Raw genomic sequence first — 24539 nt, forward strand, 5'->3', positions numbered from 1 at the left:
GCAAAAGCTAAAGTTTATGAAAGTAGAAAGACTGGAGAAATCAGTCTAAATTTTGAAAATCACAGAAAAAGTGATGTTTGTCCTGAGAATATCAGGATAAATAAAAATCTTCTCAGAAGAAGCTACAGCACTAGAGAAGCTAGTGTTAGTGGTACAAGAAACTCTGAGGAACCATCAGAGTCCATCACTGAAGAGGAACTAGAAGCTGATCTAAACAGACCAGTCAATATGCTTAGAGCACAAAAGCTCTATGATCTCTATGAAGAAGCAGAATTTTGCGAAAATCCTGAAAGATTAGAAAAACTAATCGAAGAAATGAAAACCTTCAATCCAGGAAAGGAAAGAAAACTCCTTCCTTACCAGGATGTTGAAATGGAAGACGGAGATAGCTCCAAAACTTTCATCACTAGAGAAAAGGGAAAAGTGAAACTCCCTATACAGAAGGCCCCTACGGGCAGAAATGGAGAAAAAAATTCTCAAAGGTTTGTCCCAGAGGACAAGATACCCAGAGTACCAATTTCCAACTATGGTATCTGGCTAGATCTAGATAAAGCTCTAGACAAGAGAAAAACTCTTGACCAATGGGTAGACAGCCTGATGATGGCATCTGCTCTAACCCTTGGAAAATTTGAAGCTCCTGACCTTCAGATGTACTTTGAAACTACTCTCACAGGAGTAGCCAAGAAGTATTACTATTCGTTCAAAGAAACAGCCAGAGGAAAAGAATGGCTGGAAGAAATCAAAACTTCAAAATCTCCGTATGATTTTGCAGCACCACTATACGATCAGTTCTGTGAAGATCTTGCAAATATGAGTGAAAAGGCTAGAGAAACAGCCAAATCAAATATCTATGCTCTCAAAATTTGTGACATGAGATATTTTGAAGAATACTTGAATGAATTTCAAGAATATTACTGTACAATTGGTGAACTAGAAAATACTGATCTAGTCAACCTGTTGCACAAGAAACTCCCTGAACCATGGAGAACAGCTGTGAGAGAAAGCATAGCAGAAAAACCAATTGAAAGATTTTCAGTTGGAGGAATTGCCGACAGAATCCGGCAATTACTGAAAGAACAATGCAAAGCCAATCTTAGAGCTAAGATGGCCAAGAAACAACTCAAAGGAGTTGAAAATTTCTGTTACGGAATACTGGATATGCCAACCAACTGGGGATGTCATGAATCCAAGTTCTACAGAAAAAAGAAAGGAAAATATTACTCTAAAAAATTCAAAAAGAGTAATCAAAGAAAAAATTGGAAATTTAAGAAAAGTTCCAATTACAAGAAACATCAGGATGAAGATCCAAAAAAGAAATTCTTCAAGAAAAAGAAGAATACTCATCAACATAAACAACCAAGCAAGAAAGCTTGCAGATGTTGGTTATGTAAAGCTGAAGGGCACTATGCCAATGAATGCCCGGAAAAGGGTAAAAGATCTTCTACTAAAGCTCTCTTTGAAGAATATGAGCATATAGTAGAATCAGCAAATATGAAAGGCTACGAAATAGCCTATTCTGATGATGAAGAAGACGACAGGTCAGTTTACTCTGCCTGGTCCGAAGAAGAAGATTCATATGAGTTTGAGACAGATTCTGAAGTAGAGTACTTCGAATCCAGACAAATGAATGTTTTGAAAATCAAAAACTGGGAAGAAATCAAGACAGAATCCTTAATGTCTTCTTATCAGGTGAACCCTGGTACATTCGTTTGTGACTACTGCTTATGTCACGAAGAGAATGGTCTCCCTATGTTTTGTGAAGAGTCAAAAAAGACTTATCACAAAGAATGCTTCATAGCTGAAGCAAGAAGAAAAACCAAGAATGATCTTGTCAGCCAACTGGTGGAACAAGAATATGAAGAATATTTCTCTGAACAAAAAGAGAAAGAAGTAGAAACGTTGTTCCAAGAAATTATGGAACCATCTTCCTCAAAAATAAAGGAAGAAATCATCGAAGAAGAAAAAACCGATGAAAATTTAAATTTTGAACTGGTTGAACCACCAGAAATTGTTCCGGAAGAATGTAAACCATTCATTCCAAAGGAACAAGCTCAAGAAAATGAGCTTCAGCAATCGAAAGTCGTCTCTACGAGTAGATACAACAACTACATAGAGATTGGACTAAAATTTCCTGATCACAAAAAATATCATCTACATGCCTTTGTAGATAATGGATCAGGATTTACAGTTGCAAAAAGATTTGCAATTCCAGAAAAACTCTGGAAAGAAGAAAAGAAAACAGCTACTGGTGTTACTTTTGATGGAAGCCATCTCACCATGAATAAAGTAGCAAAAAATGTTCAGATCACCATTGGTGGAGGAACATTTACCATCCATAACGTCTGGCAATCTGAAGGCCAAGGCGCAGATTTCTTGTTGGGTAATGATTTCATTCTCCAACAAAGATTTATTCAGGATGAAGAAGCAATAGGCTTCAGAAAAGGAGAACGGGTGTTCTGGGCTGATAGGCTTATTCAGGCCAAAAGTATTGTAGGTCCAAACTTTACTACCCAATATCAGAGATCGCAACAGAATAGTGGTGATCTTACCCCCTACAAACCCAAATTTGAACCCATACTCCAAATCAAACAACAAGAAGAATTACTTGTTGAAGAATCTTCTGAAGAAGAAACTAGTGAAGACGAAGAAGCTAGTTTCATTCATGAGCATAATCTCAAGCACTTTCAGAATAAGCTTGAGTCTCAGAAAATTCCCACTCTTGAAAAAATCAAGAAACTACTCGAGCAAAACATCGATGTAGACCCTCAGAAGTTTTGGGAAAAAGACCCAGTGGTCTGTGAATTAAGATTGCATGACATGAATGCCATCTGTCATGTCAAAGCCATTCCTCAATACAAAGAGGAAGACCAAAAAGAATTCAGAAAAGATATTGAAGATCTCCTGAACAAGAGATTAATTCAACCTTCCACTAGCCCTCATCATGCTCCAGCATTCTATGTGAGAAATCATGCAGAAAATCTAAGAGGAAAAGCTAGAATGGTGATTGACTACAGAGATGTCAACAAAAAGACTGTCAAAGACGGTTATCAAATTGCTCAAGTAAGAGTATTAATCAACTAGCTCAGAGGAGCCAAGGTCTTTTCGAAATTCGATGCAAAGTCGGGTTTCTGGCAGGTCAAAATGCATCCTGAGAGTGTACCTCTCACTGCATTTGGAACACCACAAGGACATTACGAATGGTTAGTAATGCCTTTTGGTCTAAAGCAAGCTCCCTCAATATTCCAGAGAAAGATGGACAACATTTTCAAACACGTTGCGGAGTTTTGCGTCGTCTACATAGATGACATTCTGGTCTTCTCCAAAAACAGAGAAGAACACATGAAACACCTCCATGTGGTTGTAAAGCTGATAGTTCAGCATGGAATTATCCTAGGTGAAAAGAAAATCTTCTTTATCCTCGATGAAGTTGATTTCCTAGGAATAAATATCAAAAATGGAGTGATAAAACTTCAACCTCATATCCTTGAGAAAATCTGGAAGTTTCCAGACAGGATTCCTGATGCTAAGAGTCTAGAGAGATTCCTTGGTGTCATTAATTATGGGAGAGATTTTATCCCTAAAATATCAGGGTTAACAGCAATGTTATCTCCTAAAACAAGTTCTAAAAGAAAATGGAACTTCACAGAAGATGATGAAAAAACTGTGAAGCAAATAAAAAATCTCTGCAAAAACCTCCCTCCTCTTCAACAACCAGAAGAGAATGATGAGATTATTCTCCAGACAGATGCGAGTGATAATTACTGGTCCGGTGTGGTTCTGGCGAAAGCGCTTGGAACTAACATTGAAAAGATCTGTAAATTTTGTAGCGGCAAGTTCAGCCCAGCAGAACTGAATTATCCCACAGGGGAAAAAGAAATTTTGGCTGTTAAGAAAACAATTTTAAATTCTCCAGCTTTCCTTGGAAAACCCTTTACTGTCTGCACCGATTGTGCCAGAGTAAAGAATTTCAAAAATTTCAAACTTGATAAAGCTGCTGATAGAGGAAGAGTAGCTAACTGGCAATTATTTCTTAACCAATATGATTATGTTGTTGAATTAATTGTAGGAAACAAAAACTATCTTCCAGACGCCTTGACAAGAGAATTAGCCATGTTCAACAGAAGAGATGACGACGAAGGTCGCAATCCCAGAAGCAGAAGGCCTGGGAAAGAACATGAAGACACAGAGGATCCCAAAGAAAAAATCCTCAAAAGATTCCTGCTAGGTCCAAAAGGACTAGGTAAAGGATTGACTAGCCCGTCTCAAACGGCAGACGGTAAAGGCTCATCAAGACCGTTGATGGCTGTTGCTTTGCCAAAAAGCAAACCTACTCCAACTGGAGTAATTAATGTTTTTAATTATGAACTTCGAACTTTTGACACTCCTGTGTTCAGAACTGGCAGGAGACTCGCTTACCATCAGAAGGCAATTCTAGATAATCTTTTATTTGCCTTCCAAGAAAGAAGCAGTGGTCTAATGTTCCCAGCCCTCTTCGCCTTAGCTGAAGAACTTTATGAAAATGGCAGGCCACAGTTCTAAGAACTACAGCAGAGTGCTGTCAAGAAAGAAAAAATTAACTTCCTTGAAAGCCCAGAAAGTGCTAGGGTCCCTATCATGGCACTCACTGAAGCAGACTGGCATAAATTCCACAATCTAATAGGAAGGCACAATTCAGAAGACCTAGTTCCTCCAACCCTCTTCATCATCGTGGGACCATATGTTGGAAGATACCTGGTAAATGTTCAAAGTGAACATCCTCAAGAACACAAGCTTTGGCTTGTTGAAAATGGTTTTGTCCATAATCTATGGACCAAAACTAATGATGATCTAAAAGGTTTGCCGCCCATCATCGTCAATACAGTCAAGAATGTTAGAAAAACTGACTGTACGCTTCGTCTGAAGTTTAGATCCACTCCTCCGGAATGGATCCAGCAAGCAAATGGGGAGATTGAATACATTGCTCCATATCACTATGTGAGAATTATTCCGAGACAATATCTGCAACCTGCCTGTGTTGGATACAATGGCCAACCAAACTCTAGCATTCCATGGATGAAGGCCATGGCTCTGGAATACATGAAGAATATCATCTCTGAAGACCTCAGCAATACCTTCCTGGCAGCAGGAGAAAAGACTATTATCACTGCTTACGATCATCCTGACGTAGTCAGCAGTGACCTATTCCTATCTCTCACCAGAAAAGAGATAGACTCAACAATGGCATGCATGCAGTGGGTGGACAAACTTGAAAACGACAACCACTACAAGATGTATGTCGACACAGACATTGAAGACAATGCTACAACAGTCAGAATGGCCCAGGCAGACAACAACTCCTTTGTCTTTGGCCACAACTCGGAGACTGACGACAACATGTAGCAGCTGGTAAAGAAAAAAGTACCAAAACAAAAAAGCAACTGTTCCCTTTTTCAAAAAGATACTTTTGCTTTTCAGAAAAGAAGAAGGTGAAAAACATTTCACCCAGATGCTTTTGCTTTTCCCTGTCCGACCTCCATCATCAGGAGCACTCAGAAAAGCAGAAGATCACGGAGTTGTTCTGTACATTTTTGTGTTTTGAATTCGAGTTTGAGTTCCGCTCTCTATATAAAGAGCTTTAGTTTCATTTGTAAGGTATTCGAAAAACGGAAACATCAATCCGATATTCGAAAAGAGCCATAGTAGAGTGCTTCCATCCCTATCTAGAAGGGAAGTAGTGTGCTTCAGTACAAGTAAGTACCTGTTCTCATTCTTATGGATAGCTAAACAGCTTTTGCTGTTTATCTGAGAATGAGGCTCTGAATGTTTAACATGTATATTATTTGAATAAATGAATTCATGTGGTTACTCATCCACCTCTTCAACAAGTATCGTTGTCATAATATAGTTATCTTTACCTTTGTCATTAAATAGTTATCTTCTTCTTTAGGTCACTATCTAAAAGTCTGCATCTTGTAGAAATCTTAAGTTCTGATTGTACTATTTAACCGAAAAAACCAGTTTTAAATCCAAAACTAAGACAAGCAACAGTGATTCTGCCTGTTAAAGTATCCGTTAGGCAAGAGGCCGTTAGGAGAAAAACCTGGGCATGTTGAAGGCTAGTTTTATTTTGTTTTGTCGTTTAAAATGATTTTTTTTCGTTAAAAAGTATTAGCAAAACCACAGGTTAATATAGGATATGAATGACATTTAAATAAAGACTTATCCCTGTTAGTCTTTTCTTAAAAGAAATAGTGTAATACAAAAGTGTTGGGTAGTTGGGAAAATTACTGGTACTTTTTGGGTATACGGGAAAAACCCTATCCTTTAGACTTTCTTTTTAACAAGTGATTATTCCCTAAAACACTCTCTCTCTTCGAATAAAATTGATGATGGGTTGGTGTGTATGCTTATAGTCAAAAAGTGTGAAAATGCTAGAATAATAAAAAAAATGGAGTGATTCTTGCGTGGGGCAGCCGCACCGCCACGTGGTGCGGCAGGCCAATCATTCCCCTAGCAGGGGGGTATTTTGGGTATTTCACATTTAAAAATCAGGGACAATTTCGGAACAAAGAAAAAAAATTCTGAGATTTGATTGGGCAGCCGCACCGTACACGTGGTGCGGCTACCCGCACCTAAGAATTAGCCAAAAAAATGTGCTGAAATCCAAACTCACATGCCTATCCAACATGATAAACATTGGCCACGTCCTAGTGGGAAATGGACCACAAAACAACACCACCAAGTCTAGTCACCTAAAGTCACCAAATCACAAATCCCTTATCCATTCCCAATTTCCCATTCTTCTGTGTCAGTCAAGTCCTTCATAACCAGCCGCGGCAACCCTCCGCATCATATATTACCTACCAACTACCGTTCACCCTCTTCTCCCCAATCCTCTCTGCTTTTCTCCCATGGCTGCTTTTCTGCACTTCCTTCTTCTTCTCTGCTCTTTCGCCTACAATTTCAACACATCTCAATCCAAACATACTCACCCACAACAAAAAGGTGCCATCTTTCACGTCACCAAAGATCTATCAACCCTCCAGTACATCACCCAGATCCACCACGGCTCTCCTCTCCAGCCCACCAACCTCGTCATCGATCTCGGCGGCCCTTTCCTCTGGCTCGGCTGCCCTTCCGATTCCGGGTCTTCATCTTCTAGAACTCTCATCTCTCATTGCTCAATCAAATGCTTATCAGCAAACCCAAACACCCAAAAAAGCAAGACCAGCAAGTGTGAGACTTTCCCAGAAAACAGAATCACTCAAATGGCCACACAAGGGGATTTGGCAGAAGACATCATAGCCCTTCCGTTCGTTGATGGGTCCAAAACAGAGCCCATCACCGCTGTTAATTCCTATTTTTTATTTTCCTGTGCACCCAAATTGCTTCTGAAAGGCCTAGCAACTGGGGCTAGAGGAATGTTAGGACTCGGAAGGAGTCGAGTTTCGGTGGCGTCCCAAATTGCTGCAGCATTTGGTTCCAAACCGCAGTTCATCCTCTGCCTGTCTTCATCAAACGGGGTCGTTTTACACGACAATGGGGAATATGGTTCTTATTTTGTCTCTGGAGTTTCAGGCTCACTCACATACACACCCCTGGTTACTAAAGTTGACTCACCACATGAGTATTTCATCAACCTGAAGTCAATCAGAGTCAACGGGAAGCAATTGTCTCTGAATTACAAAGAGGGTCTTGGAGGGATTAAGCTAAGCACAGTTGTTCCCTACTCTACTTTGGAAAGCTCAGTCTATGCTGTATTTGTCAAAGCTTATGAGCAAGCTGCTGTGGCTATGAACATGACTAGGGTGGATTCTGTGGCACCATTTGGACTCTGTTTTGGATCCAAAAACATCGATGGCATTCGGGTTGGTTCAAGAGCGCCTGTTGTTGATTTGGGGCTGCAGAGTGAGATGGTGAAGTGGAGAATTCATGGTAGAAGCTCCATGGTTCAAGTGAGCGATGAAGTTATGTGTTTGGGGTTCTTGGATGGTGGTTTGGAGCAGAAGACTTCAATTGTGTTAGGGGGTCATCAATTGGAGGATACCCTGTTACATTTTGATTTGGGTGCTTCTATGCTAGGATTTAGTTCTTCCACGTTGATGGATCAGAATACTTGCTCTGATCTGGGACTGGGTTTTGGGTTTAAAGATTCAATGTAACATATATATATGTAAATGAGATTTGTTTGTTTCATTTTTGGTAAAAGCAGAATTCATCTTATGCTAGACGAGGTTTTTAGCTGTAGTCTTATAGATACATAATGCACACATGTTGATGGCACATGTAGCTACATAGAATTCGAAGTCAAGTTGCCACTCTTGAAGTCTTCTAGATTTGGTCTCTGATTTCCTCCCTATCCTTATTGAAAATGAATCACTTTCAACAATCAACACAAAGAGACTTATCTTTATTGGTCAAACACATCAAGACTTGGGAGGCTGTGAATGGGTGAAGTTTTCTCTATTCATTGCTCAGTACTAGTCATCATCTTTCATTCCCGAGCCGAAACATCTTTCAGACCCAAAACTATGGTTCTTCCAGTCTCTAAAGACTCTTCCACCCCTTTCAAAAAAAAAAAAAAGACTCTTCCACCCTTCAACACATTACAAGCATCATGTAAAGATCCCCTTCTGTGTCCATAAAACTAACACTAGATCTTGGAGGTGAATTCCTATGGGTAGATTGTGAGCAAGGCTATGCCTCATCTACCTAACCTACAAGCCTATCCCTTGCAACTCAGCTTATACAAACTTACAAACTCCATCAGTTATACTACAAAGTGCTACTCTCCTGCTAAGCCACGCTGCTACAATAACACATGAATTCTTTCCCACGAAACAGCATGACTGGCATAACCACAGGCGGTGACGCTTTTCAAGATGTTGTGTACCTCCCATTCCACAGAGGGTCTAAACCTACTAGCCTTGCTTCTTTGCCCAACCTCCTATTCACTTGTTCTCCCACATTTCAGTTGGATGGACTTGCAAGTGGCTTTAAGGGTATGGCTGGAATTGGACTTCCTTGTCTATTTGCTGCTGCCTTTAACTTCCACAGAAATTTGCCATTTGTTTGAGCTCTTCCACAAGTTCTAAAGGTGTTGCATTATTCGGAGATGGACCTTATGTGCATTATTCGGAGATGGACCTTATGTTTATCTGGCCGGGTATTGATATCTCTAAGTCTCTTGCTTTCACTCCATTGATCCTCAACCCCATGAGAAGTGTAGGTGCTTATGTTGTAGGCGACCCTAATGCATACTTCATTAACATAAAGTTGATCAAAATCAACGAAAAGCTGGTTGGTTCAGTTAAATTTTTCATTGCTAACCACTGACGATGTAGGCAATGGTGGCACACAGATTAGCACTGTCAATCCTTAAACGTTATTGAAGACCCCAATCTACAATGCTGTAGTTAGTGCATTTGTCAAAGAGCTCGTTTACATACCAAGAGTGACACCTGTGGCACCTTCCGGAGCATGCTTCGACCCAAAGAAGATTGGTGTTACGCGGCTGGGTTGGGCTGTACCTGCCATTGATCTTGTTTTGAGACTTTACACTGGAGGGTGTTTGGTGCAAACTCAATGGTGGATGTGAGCAAGGACGTGTTGTGCCTCGGATTTGTGGATGGGGGTGTAGATCCAGGGGCTTCTATTGTGATTAGAGGCCACCAATTGGAGGACAATCTCCTGCAGATTGATTTGGCTGCTTCCAGGCTTGGTTTAAGCTCATCACTGCTTTCCCGGCAAACAACTTGCACCAACACTAACTTCACATCTAGAGTTTAGCTTCGTTGGAGTTACAGATTAGATGAAGATGCATTTTTCATTGATTAATCTTGTAGTTATAATAATAAAAGGTACTGGTCATCTAACTAACCTTTGCGAAGTTGCAAGAATTCTGCAGGCTTCATAGTAAAGTATATGGAAGTCCCTACATAAAATCTTAATGCAATTAAAATTAAAATTTTAGCCTTCTGGCATATGATTATCGTATTGAACTACATCCTATTCACAATCTCAAGGGCTCATGCTTTCTTTTTTTTGTAACAACCTGGGATAAAGAAAAAACCACAAATCAGCAACACAATAAAGCGGGTTTTCCAATTTCGACACACATTTCACTTTCTTGTTCTCTTCATTAGCTACTATCGTAAAGCATTTTCTACTTTTCTCTTCACACTACCTTATAATCCAGCATATAGTAACGTGACATGCTCAAGTCTCCCACACAGACACAAATCAAGTTGTAATTTCGAAAGAGTTTGATATTTGGTCATTACCAACAAACTCTATGCTCACATTTAGAAGTTCCAACAGGGGCAGCATGGAAAACTTTATAGTACTATCGCATGGTTCAGGAGACTGAAGATAATTCCCAAACCAACAGTATACCACACTTGTGCAGCTTTTTTAGGATGCAATTCATACACCTACTATTTCAATTTTTGAGAAGGAGCCACTTAGGAGATAAAGACTTACCAGAAAGAAACATTTCATATTCATACAGCTGTGTACTGAAACCAGCATTAGGAGCTGCCCGTGCTCGTCCACTCTTCACATGATCAAGAGCTTCGAAGAGGGTCATACCGTGCTTTTTCAGAAGATAAGGAACAACAACAGCCACACTGCATGGTCAAACAATTAATAAGTCCAAGCTTGTTTGTAAAGAAATATTAATAAATCAAATTCTTTCCGATAAACAGGTGTCCAAATTGTTGCAGTTTCCAAGTTCTAATTATGAAGAAGCAAAGTATTTCATTCTTCTAGCACTTTTTTCCACACCGCATGTTTTCTAACTTAAATAGTCTAAAATCGGCTTCACTACAGTTTAGGAAGGTTTAAGTAGAAGCATCTGTTTTTTCAGCTGTAATATTGAAAACAGATGCTTCTAAATTTCTAACCATTTACATTCAGAATTCATTAGAGTTACACAGTTTAAGCAAAAAATTATTTACATCGAAGTTTTACAAGAAAGAGATCAGTAGAAGTATACTTCAGGGGTTCACATTTTATAGGACTTATCAGTTATCAACAGTGTGCGGTCATCAGATCCATGATATACGTGTCACTACAAATGAGTCAATAAGCTGAAACAGGAATAATGTAGACAGGGAGACAAAACCTTCTGGATCTTCCCACAAAGCAATGAACCAGCACACTGCCACCAGATCTTTTAGCTTCCTCAATGTAATCGAAACACTCATCAAAGTGCTGTTTTGTGTTTGTACTTGGTCCGTCAGAAACTACCTCAATTTTGAAAAAGCATCATAAAGTAAAAAGAAATTTCAGTTCCAGAAGTCACCTTTGCTTGAAACAATATCAAACTTATGTTTTACAGGGTTCAGAAACGCTCATAGGTTCAAGGCATTAGATACTTATATGGAGTTCTGAGGGATTGTCATGATGTAAAGGCTGGTGAGAACGGGCCATAATGAAGTGGGAAAAGTACTGCAGAATGCTTTCTCATGTGTGAGAACAGACTATACCAAAGGAGAACTATTTATATTTTATAGGAAAAGATATGATGCAAAAAATTTTAAAAGCTAAAGGATCATCCCAGCTATACAAAACAAATGGTTAGATAACACGAGTAGTAGACTGAGTGCAAGAAATAAGAAACTAGGAGACTAGACTAAAGGAAATTATCTCAAAAACGTAGACTCTGGTTTAAAAGCCAAAAGACATTTCCAGGAAAAAAAAAAAACACGAAAAGAAGATAATTAACTTATTTCACCACAGCACAGAAGAATGTTCCCATCTTTTAAAACCTTATAGACAAAATCATTTGGATATGCAGGAGGCATTGCACTACCCACTGTCAAAATGTGAGTAATGTTCAACCTGTTCAGTTCTTCCTCGTCATTTGCAGTCCAAAAGAACCCAAGAAGAGACCCTACAAATTGAAAAGCAAGAAAAACAAATGATATCCTAGCTGCATAAAACAGTGCAAAAAAAAAAAACAATGCAAAGCGGTAACAATACAAGTACTCTTTGTTGTGAAATTAAAATCTAATAACCTCTTCAATCTGGCAGGGGATATTGTCCTCTTTATAGTATCCCCCATTCATAGCTTGCAACAATTCAGCAGCTTGTTTCCTAAGGTAATCATCTACCTGAGCCATTGCTAGTCACAAGAAATTTTCAACTCCTCTACGCTTACAGTCCTGCACGAAAAATCCCCAAATCATTAACAAACAGAATCAAGTATAGACAAAGTAAAACCTTTTTAGTTGCATTGCATCAGATTCCCAAAAAACCATATCCAGTGGACAACAACTTAGTAACTGAAACAGAAAGACACACAGTTCCAAAAAGGATACACAGAGTAAGAGCAAAGCTAATACTGTGCACAACATACAATGTCTCCAGAAAAATCTAGCATGTACATAAATAACTTTCAACTGAAGTTTGAAACACTTTAAAAAGATGTTTGCCACGATTGAATTTCATCCAGACAACCCAGAGTATAGCTCAAGCCCGAACCAAGAGAGGAAATTTCTTCAACATTAACTTGTTGAAAGAACCCTAGAATGTGTAAGTTTCGCATCACATAGAACAAAATAAACATCCAGAACAGATATGAAACCAGAAATTCAATATGATGGAGACTGGAGAGTTATAGGAAATTAGAAGTTGAAATGATAAATATAGAGAAGAGAAACTCACTGGGAAAGCTGTGATTGATCGGAAACTTGGGGACTTGAGAGAGAGTGAGTCTATTTGGAACTAGCATTTGATCATTGAGTTCTGGGTCCGCTTTTATACACACTCTTGAGACTCGGCGGGAGAGTCGGGGTCCGAACTCCGAACAGACTTGTTCCATTTTTTTTCTTTTGGCCCCTTTTTTACAAGAGTTTAATATTAAAATTTTAAATATTTACTATTGTTTTTTTCGCTCAAGAAAAAAAGCTTACAACGAAAAACCACGACTACGCCCCAACTCAACTGATCCACTCCGACACGCGCTACAAACATTTGGGTAAAAAAACTTTTGACCTAGCCTCCTCTAGGGTTTACTTTCTGGGTTCCTAGAAAGCGAGATCCGATCTACCATGGATATGGAAATACTTAGCTGGAATTGCAAGGGAATCTGCAGTGACACAACAACTCGGGCTTTGAAGGACCTTGTCTCTCAAAATAGGCCTCAGATCATTTTTTTGTGCGAAACCAAGATCAGAAGCTTAACTGATTTTAAAGCACTCCAGTTGGCGTTAGGGTTTGCGCACTCAAAGGAGGTTTTGAGTGATGGTCAGTCCAGAGGACTGGGGATGTTTTGGACAGAGGAGGTGAAGGTTCAGGTCGGCACTTTTTCTCCTCACCATATCGACAGAGTGATTGAAGGAGGACCTAGTAACCCTAGATGGCGTCTCACGGGGTTCTATGGCTATTCCAGAATGTCAGAAAGGGATCGATCATGGCAACTATTACGTGATCTAGGTGATCTTGATTCTCTGCCATGGGTTGTCATCGGAGATTTTAATGAAATCCTAAATAATGATGAAAAGAAAGATGGCCCTGCTCGGGCAGAACGATAGATGAGAGGGTTTAGGGAAGCGTTAGGTTATTGTGGATTGCTTGATCTGGGATTCCAAGGACCGCAGTCGACCTGGTGGAACTCTGTAACTCAACTCCGACTTGACAGAGCTGTGTGCACGGAGTCATGGTGTGACATTTTCGGGTTTGCAAGGCTGAAACATCTTCCCCCTAGCGATTCTGATCACGTCCCAATACTTTTGTACGCTAGTACGGTGCCTCTGCTCAAAAGACCAAGACACCACCGTTTTAAATTTGAGGCCTGCTGGTTGCAGCATAGTGAGTGCGATGATGTTGTATCTGAGGCGTGGAAGAATGATGTGTCAGGACCTCCCATGTTTCAGGTTGCAAAGAAGATTATTCACACAAGAATGTCGTTGGATAAATGGCAGAAAAAAAACTTTTAAAGGAAGGCAGTTGCAGATGTTGGGTATTAGGGCAAGAATGGATGAGCTTATTGATGTCACTATTACTGATACTGTACTGGCTGAGAAGAAGCAGTTGATGGAGAAACTTCAGGCTTTACTATATGAAGATGAGTCTTTTTGGAAGCAACGATCCAAAGTTACATGGCTGAAAGAAGGTGGTCGAAACACTGGTTACTTTCATAGAAAGGTAGCTAATAGGAGGAGGAAAAATACCCTGCATGGTTTGTTTGATGAGAACGGAGAATGGTGTGAGGATGATGAAGGTATGGAACGAATTGTCACCTTCTATTTTAATTCTATGTTTATTGCTTCTAATATTGATTTGGAGGCTATGCAAACTACGTTGGAAGCTATTCAACCATGTGTGTCTCGGGAGATGAATGAACAGTTATGTGCGGAGTATTCTTTAGAGGAAGTAAGATGTGCCCTCTTTCAGATGTATCCGACTAAATCACCAGGACCTGATGGGATGCCTCTGTTGTTTTTCCAACATTACTGGGATACCATTGGGGAAGATGTTACTGAAGCGGTAAGGAGCTTTTTACAATCCGGTCAACTTCTTAGACAAATAAATTTCACTCATATTTGTCTAATCCCAAAGGTATCTAATCCAGAACATATTTCTGATTTGAGGCCAATAACATTGTGTAACGTTATCTACAAGATTTGCTCGAAAGTTATTGCCAACAGATTGAAAGTTATTTTGCCGGAATTGATTTCTCCTTTTCAAAGTGCCTTTGTTCCAGGCAGGCTGGTCACATACTATATCCTAGTTGCAAATGAGTTAGCTCACTTTGTCCACAATAAAAGGGACGGGAATCAAGGTTGGATGGCTTTGAAATTGGATTTAAGTAAAGCCTATGACAGAATGGAGTGAACTTTTCTTCGAAAAGTAATGGAGAGGTTTGGTTTTGCTTCTATATGGATTGACATGATTATGCAATGCATTTGCTCTGTTCGATATTCATTCCTGCTACGTGGTAAGCCTCGTGGTATTGTGATTCTCAGTAGAGGATTGAGGCAAGGTGATCCTTTGTCTCCATATTTATTTCTAATTAGTGCTGAGGGTTTTTCTGCTTTGCTCCAACAGAAACAGAGTGCTAGTCTCTTGTCTGGCATCGAGATTTGTAGTGATGCTCCTTCGGTAAGCCATTTGTTATTTGCTGACGACAGTATGCTTTATGCTTCAGCCTCGTTGGAATCTTGTTATCAGATACAAGATGTTATTGAGACTTATGGGAGAGCTTCTGGCCAATTGGTGAACTTTGATAAAAGTTCGGTGGTTTTTAGCAAAAATGTTACAGAGTCTGTGCAAGATGAGGTTGCTAGTTTGTTGGGTGTTGAGATAGTTGATTCACATGAGAAATATTTAGGTTTACCTACTTATGTGGGGAGGAAAAAAATGGCTACTTTCCAATACATTAAGGAGAATCTAACCAAGAAGGTAGCCAATTGGCAAGAGAAGTTATTGAGTGGTGCAGGCCGTGACATTCTCATTAGGGTGGTGGCACAGGCTCTACCTACTTATACTATGAGTGTGTTCCAATTGACAAAGAATTTTTGCAAGGATTTGGAGCAGATGTGTGCAAGATTCTGGTGGGGGAGTTCTCTTGACAAAAGAAAAATCCACTGGAAGACATGGAAGGCTCTTTGTAATCCTAAAGAGGAAGGGGGATTAGGGTTTCAAAGTTTATCTGAGTTCAATGCAGCCATATTAGCAAAACAAGCATGGCGTGTGATTAATAATCCGCAGTCTTTGTGTGCACGGATATTTAAAGCTAAATATTTTCCACATGATTCTTTTTGGAATGTTGAACCTCATCCTTCTCCTTCATACTCTTGGAGAAGTATTTTTGGCACACACAAGTTATTAAGGAAAGGCACATACTGGCAGATTGGTTCCGACACTAATGTGAAGATATGGACTGATTCTTGGATTCCAGGAGTGCTTAATTGTATGCCTCAAGAAGGAAACAGTGCAGCTGGTAATATTACTTGGGTGAGTGAGCTGATGAGTCAACCTGGTGTATGGAATGACACATTAATCCGGGGCACTTTCCCAATGGTAGAAGCTGAAGCAATACTCTCAATCCCTTTGTCTACAAGGGATGTGTATGATAGAGTGACGTGGAGACTAGAGAAGAATGGTAAGTTTACAGTAAAAACTGCTTATCAATTTTCTTTTTCTACATCTTCTTCTAGAAGGCCATTTGATCTGTCAATGGGTGTACTGTTTTGGAAGAAATTGTGGAAGGTGGATTTGGAGAGTGTGTCACGATATTTTACCTTCAAGGGAGCGACTAGCTTCGAAAAGGGTTGAGTTAGAGACAATGATCTATCCTCTGTGTTCTATGGCAGTGGAATCTACTCTTCATATTTGTCGGGACTGTTCCTTCACGAGGCAGCTGCTGCAATCCAATGCGGTGGTGTTTCAGGTTTGCTACAATCCCCATTTTGCTAACCATAATATGTTGGAGTGGTTGTGTGCTTGTGCAAGTGAACTTTCTTTACAAAGTTTGGGTGAGTTAGTGTATTTGCTATGGGGTGTCTGGAAAGAACGAAACTGTCGAGTTTGGGATGGTAGAATTAGTCAGGTTAATGATGTTTTGATCAAGACGGTTTCTAAGCTACATGATTTTAGTTTTCATGCCTTGAAACCAGGTGGAGTGAGAACGAGGAATATGAGGGTGACTCGTTGGTCAACACCTCCAATTGGTTGGTTCAAGATTAATGTTGATGGTTCCTATCACCATGTCACTAAGACAGGAAGTGGGGGCTTTGTTGTAAGGGATTGGCAAGGCACTATGCATGCTGGTGGTGGTAAGCCACTGTTTGGCATGCTTTCTCCAGAGCATGCTGAGGTAGAGGCCTGTAAGCAGGCTGTGAACTTTGCAGTAGAGCAAGCTTTCCTACCTGCTATTGTCGAAACTGACTCACTGTTGGTGCAGCAGCAGTTTTGTCATATATAAAAATAATTTAAATTAGAAAAATTGCCTCACTTATTACAAATAACACAAAATGAATTAGAACAACCAATTTTGTCATACAAAATTAGAAAATAGATTCAAACATAAAAGTTGTGATGGGTTTTAATCCAACACAATAATCAAAGGAAAATCATACAAAAAAAAAACGAATAACAATAAAAAATGAAATATAAAGAGAAAAACTTCATTTGTATGCATTTTTCTTGGTGCATTAAGTAATTGAGGGAGCGTATTTAAAATTTCTCCATACATAATCATGTAATATATTTTATAAATTAAAAAAAAAAGACCTAAAACAATGTTGAATTAGTGTTGATTATGGTGACATCAGACATGCGTGTTTGTTGTGTAATCCGAATTGTTAGAAAGTCAAAATCAACTGATGCGGTTTCAACTCTTGTCTGAGAGTGTTCAAAAGTATCGAAATGTCAAAAAGTGTCAGACATGCGACATGGCACCAATCGTAAGTGTTGTTGCTTTAGAGAATGGAACTCTAGGGAGTGGGGACACAGACATGGACAAACTATTAAACCAAACAAAAACACTATTAGACTTGTCTCTAAGATGAACAAACTTATTGGCAACAAAATACGTAATTTTGATAACTTCAATGAAATTGGTCATTTTGCTACACTTTTTTTTTTTATCTTACGTTTCCAAATCATTAAAGACAAACATTAAAACTTGAATTCAAAAGACCCTTTCGCAACGAACTACGAGATGAACTATAATCCCCTATGATTTCTTTAACTTCAGCTGAAATCGTTCAGCCCTCATAATTTTTGTTTTCGTTACAATTGGTGAGTTTTTGAAAAAAAAAAAAAAAAAAAAGGATTGGCTTCTCCCTGAACTTGGTGGTGCTTTATCTCTGATTAAAGGGTTTTCATTTGTCTTTCGTCTCAGCATTTTCAATATGAAATTTCTGGAGAAATTGTGAGTTTGGAATCATGCATAGCGATAAAAGAAGTAGACTTTATATTGGTCCACTTTCTCGATGCTTGAAAGAGAAGCTGGGATTTTTATGCATAATGATCACTTATATTATAACCACAAAAACATCAATATCATACAGCTTGACCCGAGGAGGGAGACACCAAAAACTATCCTATTCAATAAAACTGAGAGCTGAAAACAACAACATATTGTTGCTTTAGTACAAAAATACCCAACTAGCGAATACAAACAAAACTTACTTCCAAACCCATTTGTTTCTTCTTCTTCTTCTTGTTTTCACTGTGACACCAGTAGAAAACCCAGACCAAAAGCAACTTTCATACTAGTCATATATTGGTGAAATCACAAGCCTCCATGCCAACCACTCCAGACATTGGTTTCAGCAAATTTATGAATGGTATGCCAATTCTTTCTGAATATGACAGGAAAATTGTTAAGATGGCCGGAATATTGGGTGGTGTGCAGAGGAGGGAGGGAGGTGACGAGAGAAATCTTTTCTTGGGTTTACTTTTTGAATCATCATTACATATCTGATGGTGAGGATTTATGAACTAGGCCCAAGGAAGTGGGTCAAATTTTCCTTTACATTCAATAAACTAGGTCCAAGTGGAAAGTACTAATGCAACTAGGAGTGAGTTCGGAAAAATGATGTTCGGAAATGAAGAAATGACAGAGTCTCAGTTGGACTAGGAGACCTGGTGAGACTGGGAGATACTGTGTCTTCAAGATGACTCAAGATAGTTCAAGAATATTCTAGATTATTGAAGAATTTCAGCAATACATAAGATGGATTTCGAATTGGCCCATTTTGGGAGAGTCTGGCCTGAAGTTTGAAGCATGAGACTTGCACATGAGTCTCTAGATCCTTCTTGACGTCTTAGAGGAGTCCATGGTCCATTCTAATTGCTTTTTGCCGTGAAAAATACAAGAGATATTCAAGGAATTTCGGCAATATCTTTTTGGGATTATTTTTGAATTTCTTGGGAAATTTTGAAAAGAAAATAGAGGAATAAGTATTGAATTATGACTCTACATACAAGGAGGCCGAGTTGAAGTCTAGATACATGGAAGATTTCGGCAAAAGAAGGTTACTTGCTCTCCAATTTTCAAGCAATTTTCTTATTGGCCAAAGTGATGTAATTCAAGAGAAATTCAAGGGAACCCTATCCCTTGTCGTTCACTATATAAAGGAGGTTTGTGAAGCTCTTCAACACACCACAAAATTCAGAATCAAAAGCCACAAACACTTCCCCTTCTCTTCCAAGTTTCGGCAACTTTAAGAAATTCCAAGTTCAAGGTCGTGAAGCATCATCCTCTCCATTCAAGCATCCTTGCTGTGATCCTCCTCCATTCCACTACCTTTTGAAGCTTCTTGCATCCTTGAAGATCAAAAAGTGTAACCATGAACTCCATAATTTGTTTTCGGTTTTTGGATTGTAAACAATTTCGGTTTTTCTATGAATTGCAATTTTGTTTTCTTATTTGGTTTTATGATTTGCGATTTCTATGGTTGATGAAGTTTTGATTTTAGATATGTGATTTTCGAATACTATGAAGCATGTTTTAGGTTTTTAAATTGAAAAGTTGCGATTTCTATATGTTCTTGCATGATTGTTAATTTCAAGCTTCAATCCCATCTTTTATGTGTTAATTGATCTTTGGATGCATACTTAGGTTGATGAACATGTAATTGAATCTATATTAAGGTGCTAGCGTTCAAGACTTTAATAATTTCGGTGAAAAACCTAAAAATACTTAGGTAAATTAACAATGAGTCTTGTATGCTTGATTAGTGTTCTAACTTGTGTTCTTGACTTGAATTGATCAAACTTCCATGATTCTTAATGCATTAAAAGTGTTTTTGTTAGTGATTAGCTACCACTAGTGATTGCATGATTAATAAGGTTAACTATGGTGCGTTCATCTAGTTAATTTAATTAAGGGAAGTAAAAAGAACTTTGTATGCGTTCATCTTTGTTCTTGATTGATTCTATGCTTTGACATATTTTGATTCATGATTTGATGTTTGAACCCTTGCCAACGTGTTAATAGTAGTTAATTACTTCTAATTTCGTTCCATCCATAAAATTCTCCTTGATTATGTGTTTTGATGTGTCACACATGTGTATATTTACTTAGTTGTTAAATTAAATAAATCCTAAATCCCCTTAATTTACTTTTATTTTTCATAAATAATATATATGTATATATATTCTTTAATTTGTTTTGCTAACGTTTTATTTTTCAGGAATTAATTAGGCCCTAATCCCCGGTTGAGAACGATCTCTATTTATTTTTATGACATTGATAGGGTTTTAAATTGATCACAAATTTTGTGCAGGTCACCTAGCACGCTGAATATCATCTATTCAGTTTGTTCTTGATTTGTTGCAGTTTGTTCTTGATTTGTTGAAATTCTAAAAGGAAAACAAGCCAATAAGAACTACCTACAAACCTTGAAGACTGGTTTGATCGTTCTGGGAGGACCGGTGACCTTGAGCGCCGGGACCGCATGTGAAAAATCACACACCATGTGGAATCGCACAAAAAAAAAGCTGAAAAAAAATTAGAAAAAATAAAAATCAGATAGAAAAGCAAAACTAAATCAAAATCTGGGAGAATGGCTGAGAAGATAATCAAAAGAAGAAAAAAATCAAAATCAAAATCAAAATCTGATAGAAAAGCAAATTAGGGTTTTTCTATGAATTGCGATTTTGTTTTCTTATTTGGTTTTATGATTTACGATTTCTATGGTTGATGAAGTGTTGATTTTAGATATGTGATTTTCGAATACTATGAAGCATGTTTTAGGTATTAGGTTTTTAAATTGAAAAGTTGTGATTTCTATTTGTTCTTGCATGATTGTTAATTTCAAGCTTCAATCCCATCTTTTATGTGTTAATTTATCTTTGGATGCATACTTAGGTTGATGAACATGTAATTGAATCCATATTAAGGTGCTAGCGTTCTAGGCTTTAATAATTTCGGTGAAAAACCTAAAAATACTTAGGTAAATTAACAATGAGTCTTGTATGCTTGATTAGCGTTCTAACTTGTGTTCTTGACTTGAATTGATCAACCTTCCATGATTCTTAATGCATTGAAATTGTTTTTGTTAGTGATTAGCTTCCACTAGTGATTGCATGATTAATAGGGTTAACTATGGTGCGTTCATCTAGTTAATTTAATTAAGAGAAGTAAAAAGAACTTTGTATGCGTTCATCTTTGTTCTTGATTGATTCTAGGCTTTGACATATTTTGATTCATGATTTGATGTTTGAACCCTTGCCAACGTGTTAATAGTAGTTAATTACTTCTAATTTCGTTCCATCCATAAAATTTTCCTTGATTATGTGTTTTGATGTGTCACACATGTGTATGTTTACTTAGTTGTTAAATTAAATAAATCCTAAATCCCCTTAATTTACTTGTATTTTTCGTAAATAATATATATGTATATATATTCTTTAATTTGTTTTGCTAACGTTTTATTTTTCAGGAATTAATTAGGCCCTAATCCCCGGTTGAGAACGATCTCTACTTATTCTTATGACATTGATAGGGTTTTAAATTGAGCACAAATTTTGTGCAGGTCACCTAGCATGCTGAATATCATCTATTCAGTTTGTTCTTGATTTGTTGCAGTTTGTTCTTGATTTGTTGAAATTCTAAAGGGAAAACAAGCCAATAAGAACTACCTACAAACCTTGAAGACTGGTTTGATCGTTCTGGGAGGACCGGTGGCCTTGAGGGCTGGGGCCGCATGTGAAAAATCACACACCATGGGGAATCGCACAAAAAAATGGCTGAAAAAAAAAATTAGAAAAAAATAAAAATTAGATAGAAAAGCAAAACTGAATCAAAATCTGGGAGAATGGCTGAGAAGATAATCAGAAGAAGAAAAAAATTAAAATCAAAATCAAAATCTGATAGAAAAGCAAATTAGGGTTTTTCTATGAATTGCGATTTTGTTTCCTTATTTGGTTTTATGATTTGCGATTTCTATGGTTGATGAAGTGTTGATTTTAGATCTGTGATTTCCGAATACTATGAAGTATGTTTTAGGTTTTAGGTTTTTAAATTGAAAAATTGTGATTTCTATATTTTCTTGCATGATTGTTAATTTCAAGCTTGAATCCCATCTTTTATGTGTTAATTGATCTTTGGATGCATACTTAGGTTGATGAACATGTAATTGAATCCATATTAAGGTGCTAGCGTTCTAGGCTTTAATAATTTTGGTGGAAAACCTAAAAATACTTAGGTAAATTAACAATGAGTCTTGTATGCTTGATTAGCGTTCTAACTTGTGTTCTTGACTTGAATTGATCAAACTTCCATGATTCTTAATGCATTGAAAGTGTTTTTGTTAGTGATTAGCTACCACTAGTGATTGCATGATTAATAGGGTTAACTATGATGCGTTCATCTAGTTAATTTAATTAAGGGAAGTTAAGAGAACTTTGTATGCGTTCATCTTTGTTCTTGATTGATTCTATGCTTTGACATATTTTGATTCATGATTTGAGGTTTGAACCCTTGCCAACGTGTTAATAGTAGTTAATTACTTCTAATTTCGTTCCATCCATAAAATTCTCCTTGATTATGTGTTTTGATGTGTCACACATGTGTTTATTTACTTAGTTGTTAAATTAAATAAATCCTAAATCTCCTTAATTTACTTGTATTTTTCATAAATAATATATATGTATATATGTACTTTAATTTGTTTTGCTAACGTTTTATTTTTCAGGAATTAATTAGGCCATAATCCCCGGTTGAGAACGATCTCTACTTATTCTTATTACATTGATATGGTTTTAAATTGATCACAAATTTTGAAACAGCACTATATCCAGCCAGCCACTATATCCTCTATATCCAGCCAGCCAGCCAGCCAGCCACTTGGATTGATCGTAATTGTATTCCAGCCAGCCACTATATCCACCGACACCTTGAAACAGCACAGTCTGGTTCTGCCCCTGCCCTGTCTCCTCCATATCTACCTCCTCCATATCTACTCAAAGCATAACCATAACCAGTTACTCATAAGCATATAATTCACAAAACAGAAGAAAAAAATTCATACATTACTCCATTATTTCATTAACTTTGCTGCATTCTTTTGGTTTTCCCTTCACATACCCCAAGCAACCAGCAATCTCTATAAACAGATTCATAGTCAAACCATCTCAATCCTATGAGGAAACTAATCAACCCAAGTAGACAGATATGACCTAGAATTAAGCAGGTATCAACACAGCAATGGAAGATCCTATTTCAGAAAACATATAGGTACAAAAGGATTAGAAGGAAGTTTAGTAAACTAACCACCATCAGAGCCATCTTTCTCTTCAACAATCAGAGTCTGCTCATCAACCTTATTAGGCTCATCTTTCTCTTCAACCATCGGAGTCGCCTCATCTTTCTCTTCAACAATCAGAGTCTGCTCATCAACCTTATTAGGCTCATCTTTCTCTTCAACCATCGGAGTCGCCTCATCTTTCTCTTCAACAATCAGAGTCTGCTCATCAACCTTATTAGGCTCATCTTTCTCTTCAACCATCGGAGTCTTCGATGAATTTTACAAGTTTTCATGGCATTATGTCTCTGTCTGGTCATATGGGATCTGATATGATCACTTCTGATGGGTAATATTCTTTTCTTTCTATTCTTAAAAGAATTGTGCATCTGTAATGCATTTTTAGTTGTGTATAAGAAGTCCATTATGCTTGCAAGGAAAGGAGCTTATATTGTGTGCATTGATTGAAAGAGGAACCAGACAATGAAAGGAAGACATTGAAGACCACCAGCTCTCCACTTGTTAATAGAGTTTCCAAAGTTAGTGATAGGTAAACAATTTTAGTTTTGTCCAAGTGTTTTGACTTTTAGCTGTGAGAGACTGAGGAATTTATAATATACTAGTTTCTTTTCCTCTTTGACGTATATGTTGATTAATGGACACGTGAGCTTCCATTTGCATTTTGTTGATATAATAATGTACTATGCCGAGCCTGATGGTTCGGAGCAAATTTTTTTTTTAAATGGAACCAATATGGGCACGGACAAGAAAGAAAAAGAGGACCTGGCCCATTGTGGTGAGATGGTGGCCGGAAGTGGTGGTCTCCGGTGATGGCAAAGGAAGAGAAGAAGAAGAGAGGTCGAGGGAGAGAGAGAGACCGTGCGGCCAGGAGAGAGGGAGAGAGGGAGGGAGAGAGAGAGAGAGAGAGTATAAAAAAAGGGGAGAAAATTTAAAAAAATAGAGAAAAAAATTAAAATAATAATAAAAATAGAAAATGAGGGGCATAATAGTCATTTCGGATCATTTTGGACTTGTTATATGAGAATTATAGAGAATAAGGACTATCCAGTTTAATTTGAAAGGCGAGGGACTAAACTGTTTTTCAGGCAAAAGTTTGAGGAGTAACAAGTATTTAATCCTTTCTAGAACCATTCATATTGCAAAACAAACAAAACAAAACAAAACTATGATCTGGATTAGCAAAAAGATCTTTAAAATTGTCTATTTGTTCGGCTCCTCTAAGAATCACTTTCGGGTTCCGCCATCAAAAGTACTCCAAAAATGTAGGCAACTTCTTCACAAAATTCTTCGTGGTTGAATTAATAGAGATAAAAAAAATTATAAAAAAAAAAT

The 24539-nt window shown here is 37.9% G+C and overlaps 1 protein-coding gene and 1 pseudogene across 1 annotated transcript; one reads left to right on the forward strand and one right to left on the reverse strand.

The window, feature by feature from the left end:
- The first annotated feature begins 6758 nt into the window (after nt 1–6758).
- On the forward strand, nt 6759–8207 carry LOC133712325 (probable aspartic proteinase GIP2). The gene has a single exon (XM_062138429.1). It carries the CDS (start codon nt 6891–6893, stop codon nt 8139–8141), a length of 1251 nt encoding a protein of 416 aa, XP_061994413.1. The 5' UTR covers nt 6759–6890; the 3' UTR covers nt 8142–8207.
- A 129-nt stretch (nt 8208–8336) lies between these two features.
- Nucleotides 8337–12805, reverse strand: LOC133711341 (dual specificity protein phosphatase 1-like; annotated as a pseudogene).
- Between the last annotated feature and the right edge of the window lie 11734 nt (nt 12806–24539).

The sequence above is a fragment of the Rosa rugosa genome, chromosome 5 (genome assembly GCF_958449725.1).
Source record: "Rosa rugosa chromosome 5, drRosRugo1.1, whole genome shotgun sequence".
Classification (NCBI taxonomy): domain Eukaryota; kingdom Viridiplantae; phylum Streptophyta; class Magnoliopsida; order Rosales; family Rosaceae; genus Rosa; species Rosa rugosa.

Bases quoted from the DNA above. Each gene is read 5' to 3' on its own strand.
- LOC133712325 (XM_062138429.1), top strand. From the start codon at position 6,891: ATGGCTGCTTTTCTGCACTTCCTTCTTCTTCTCTGCTCTTTCGCCTAC.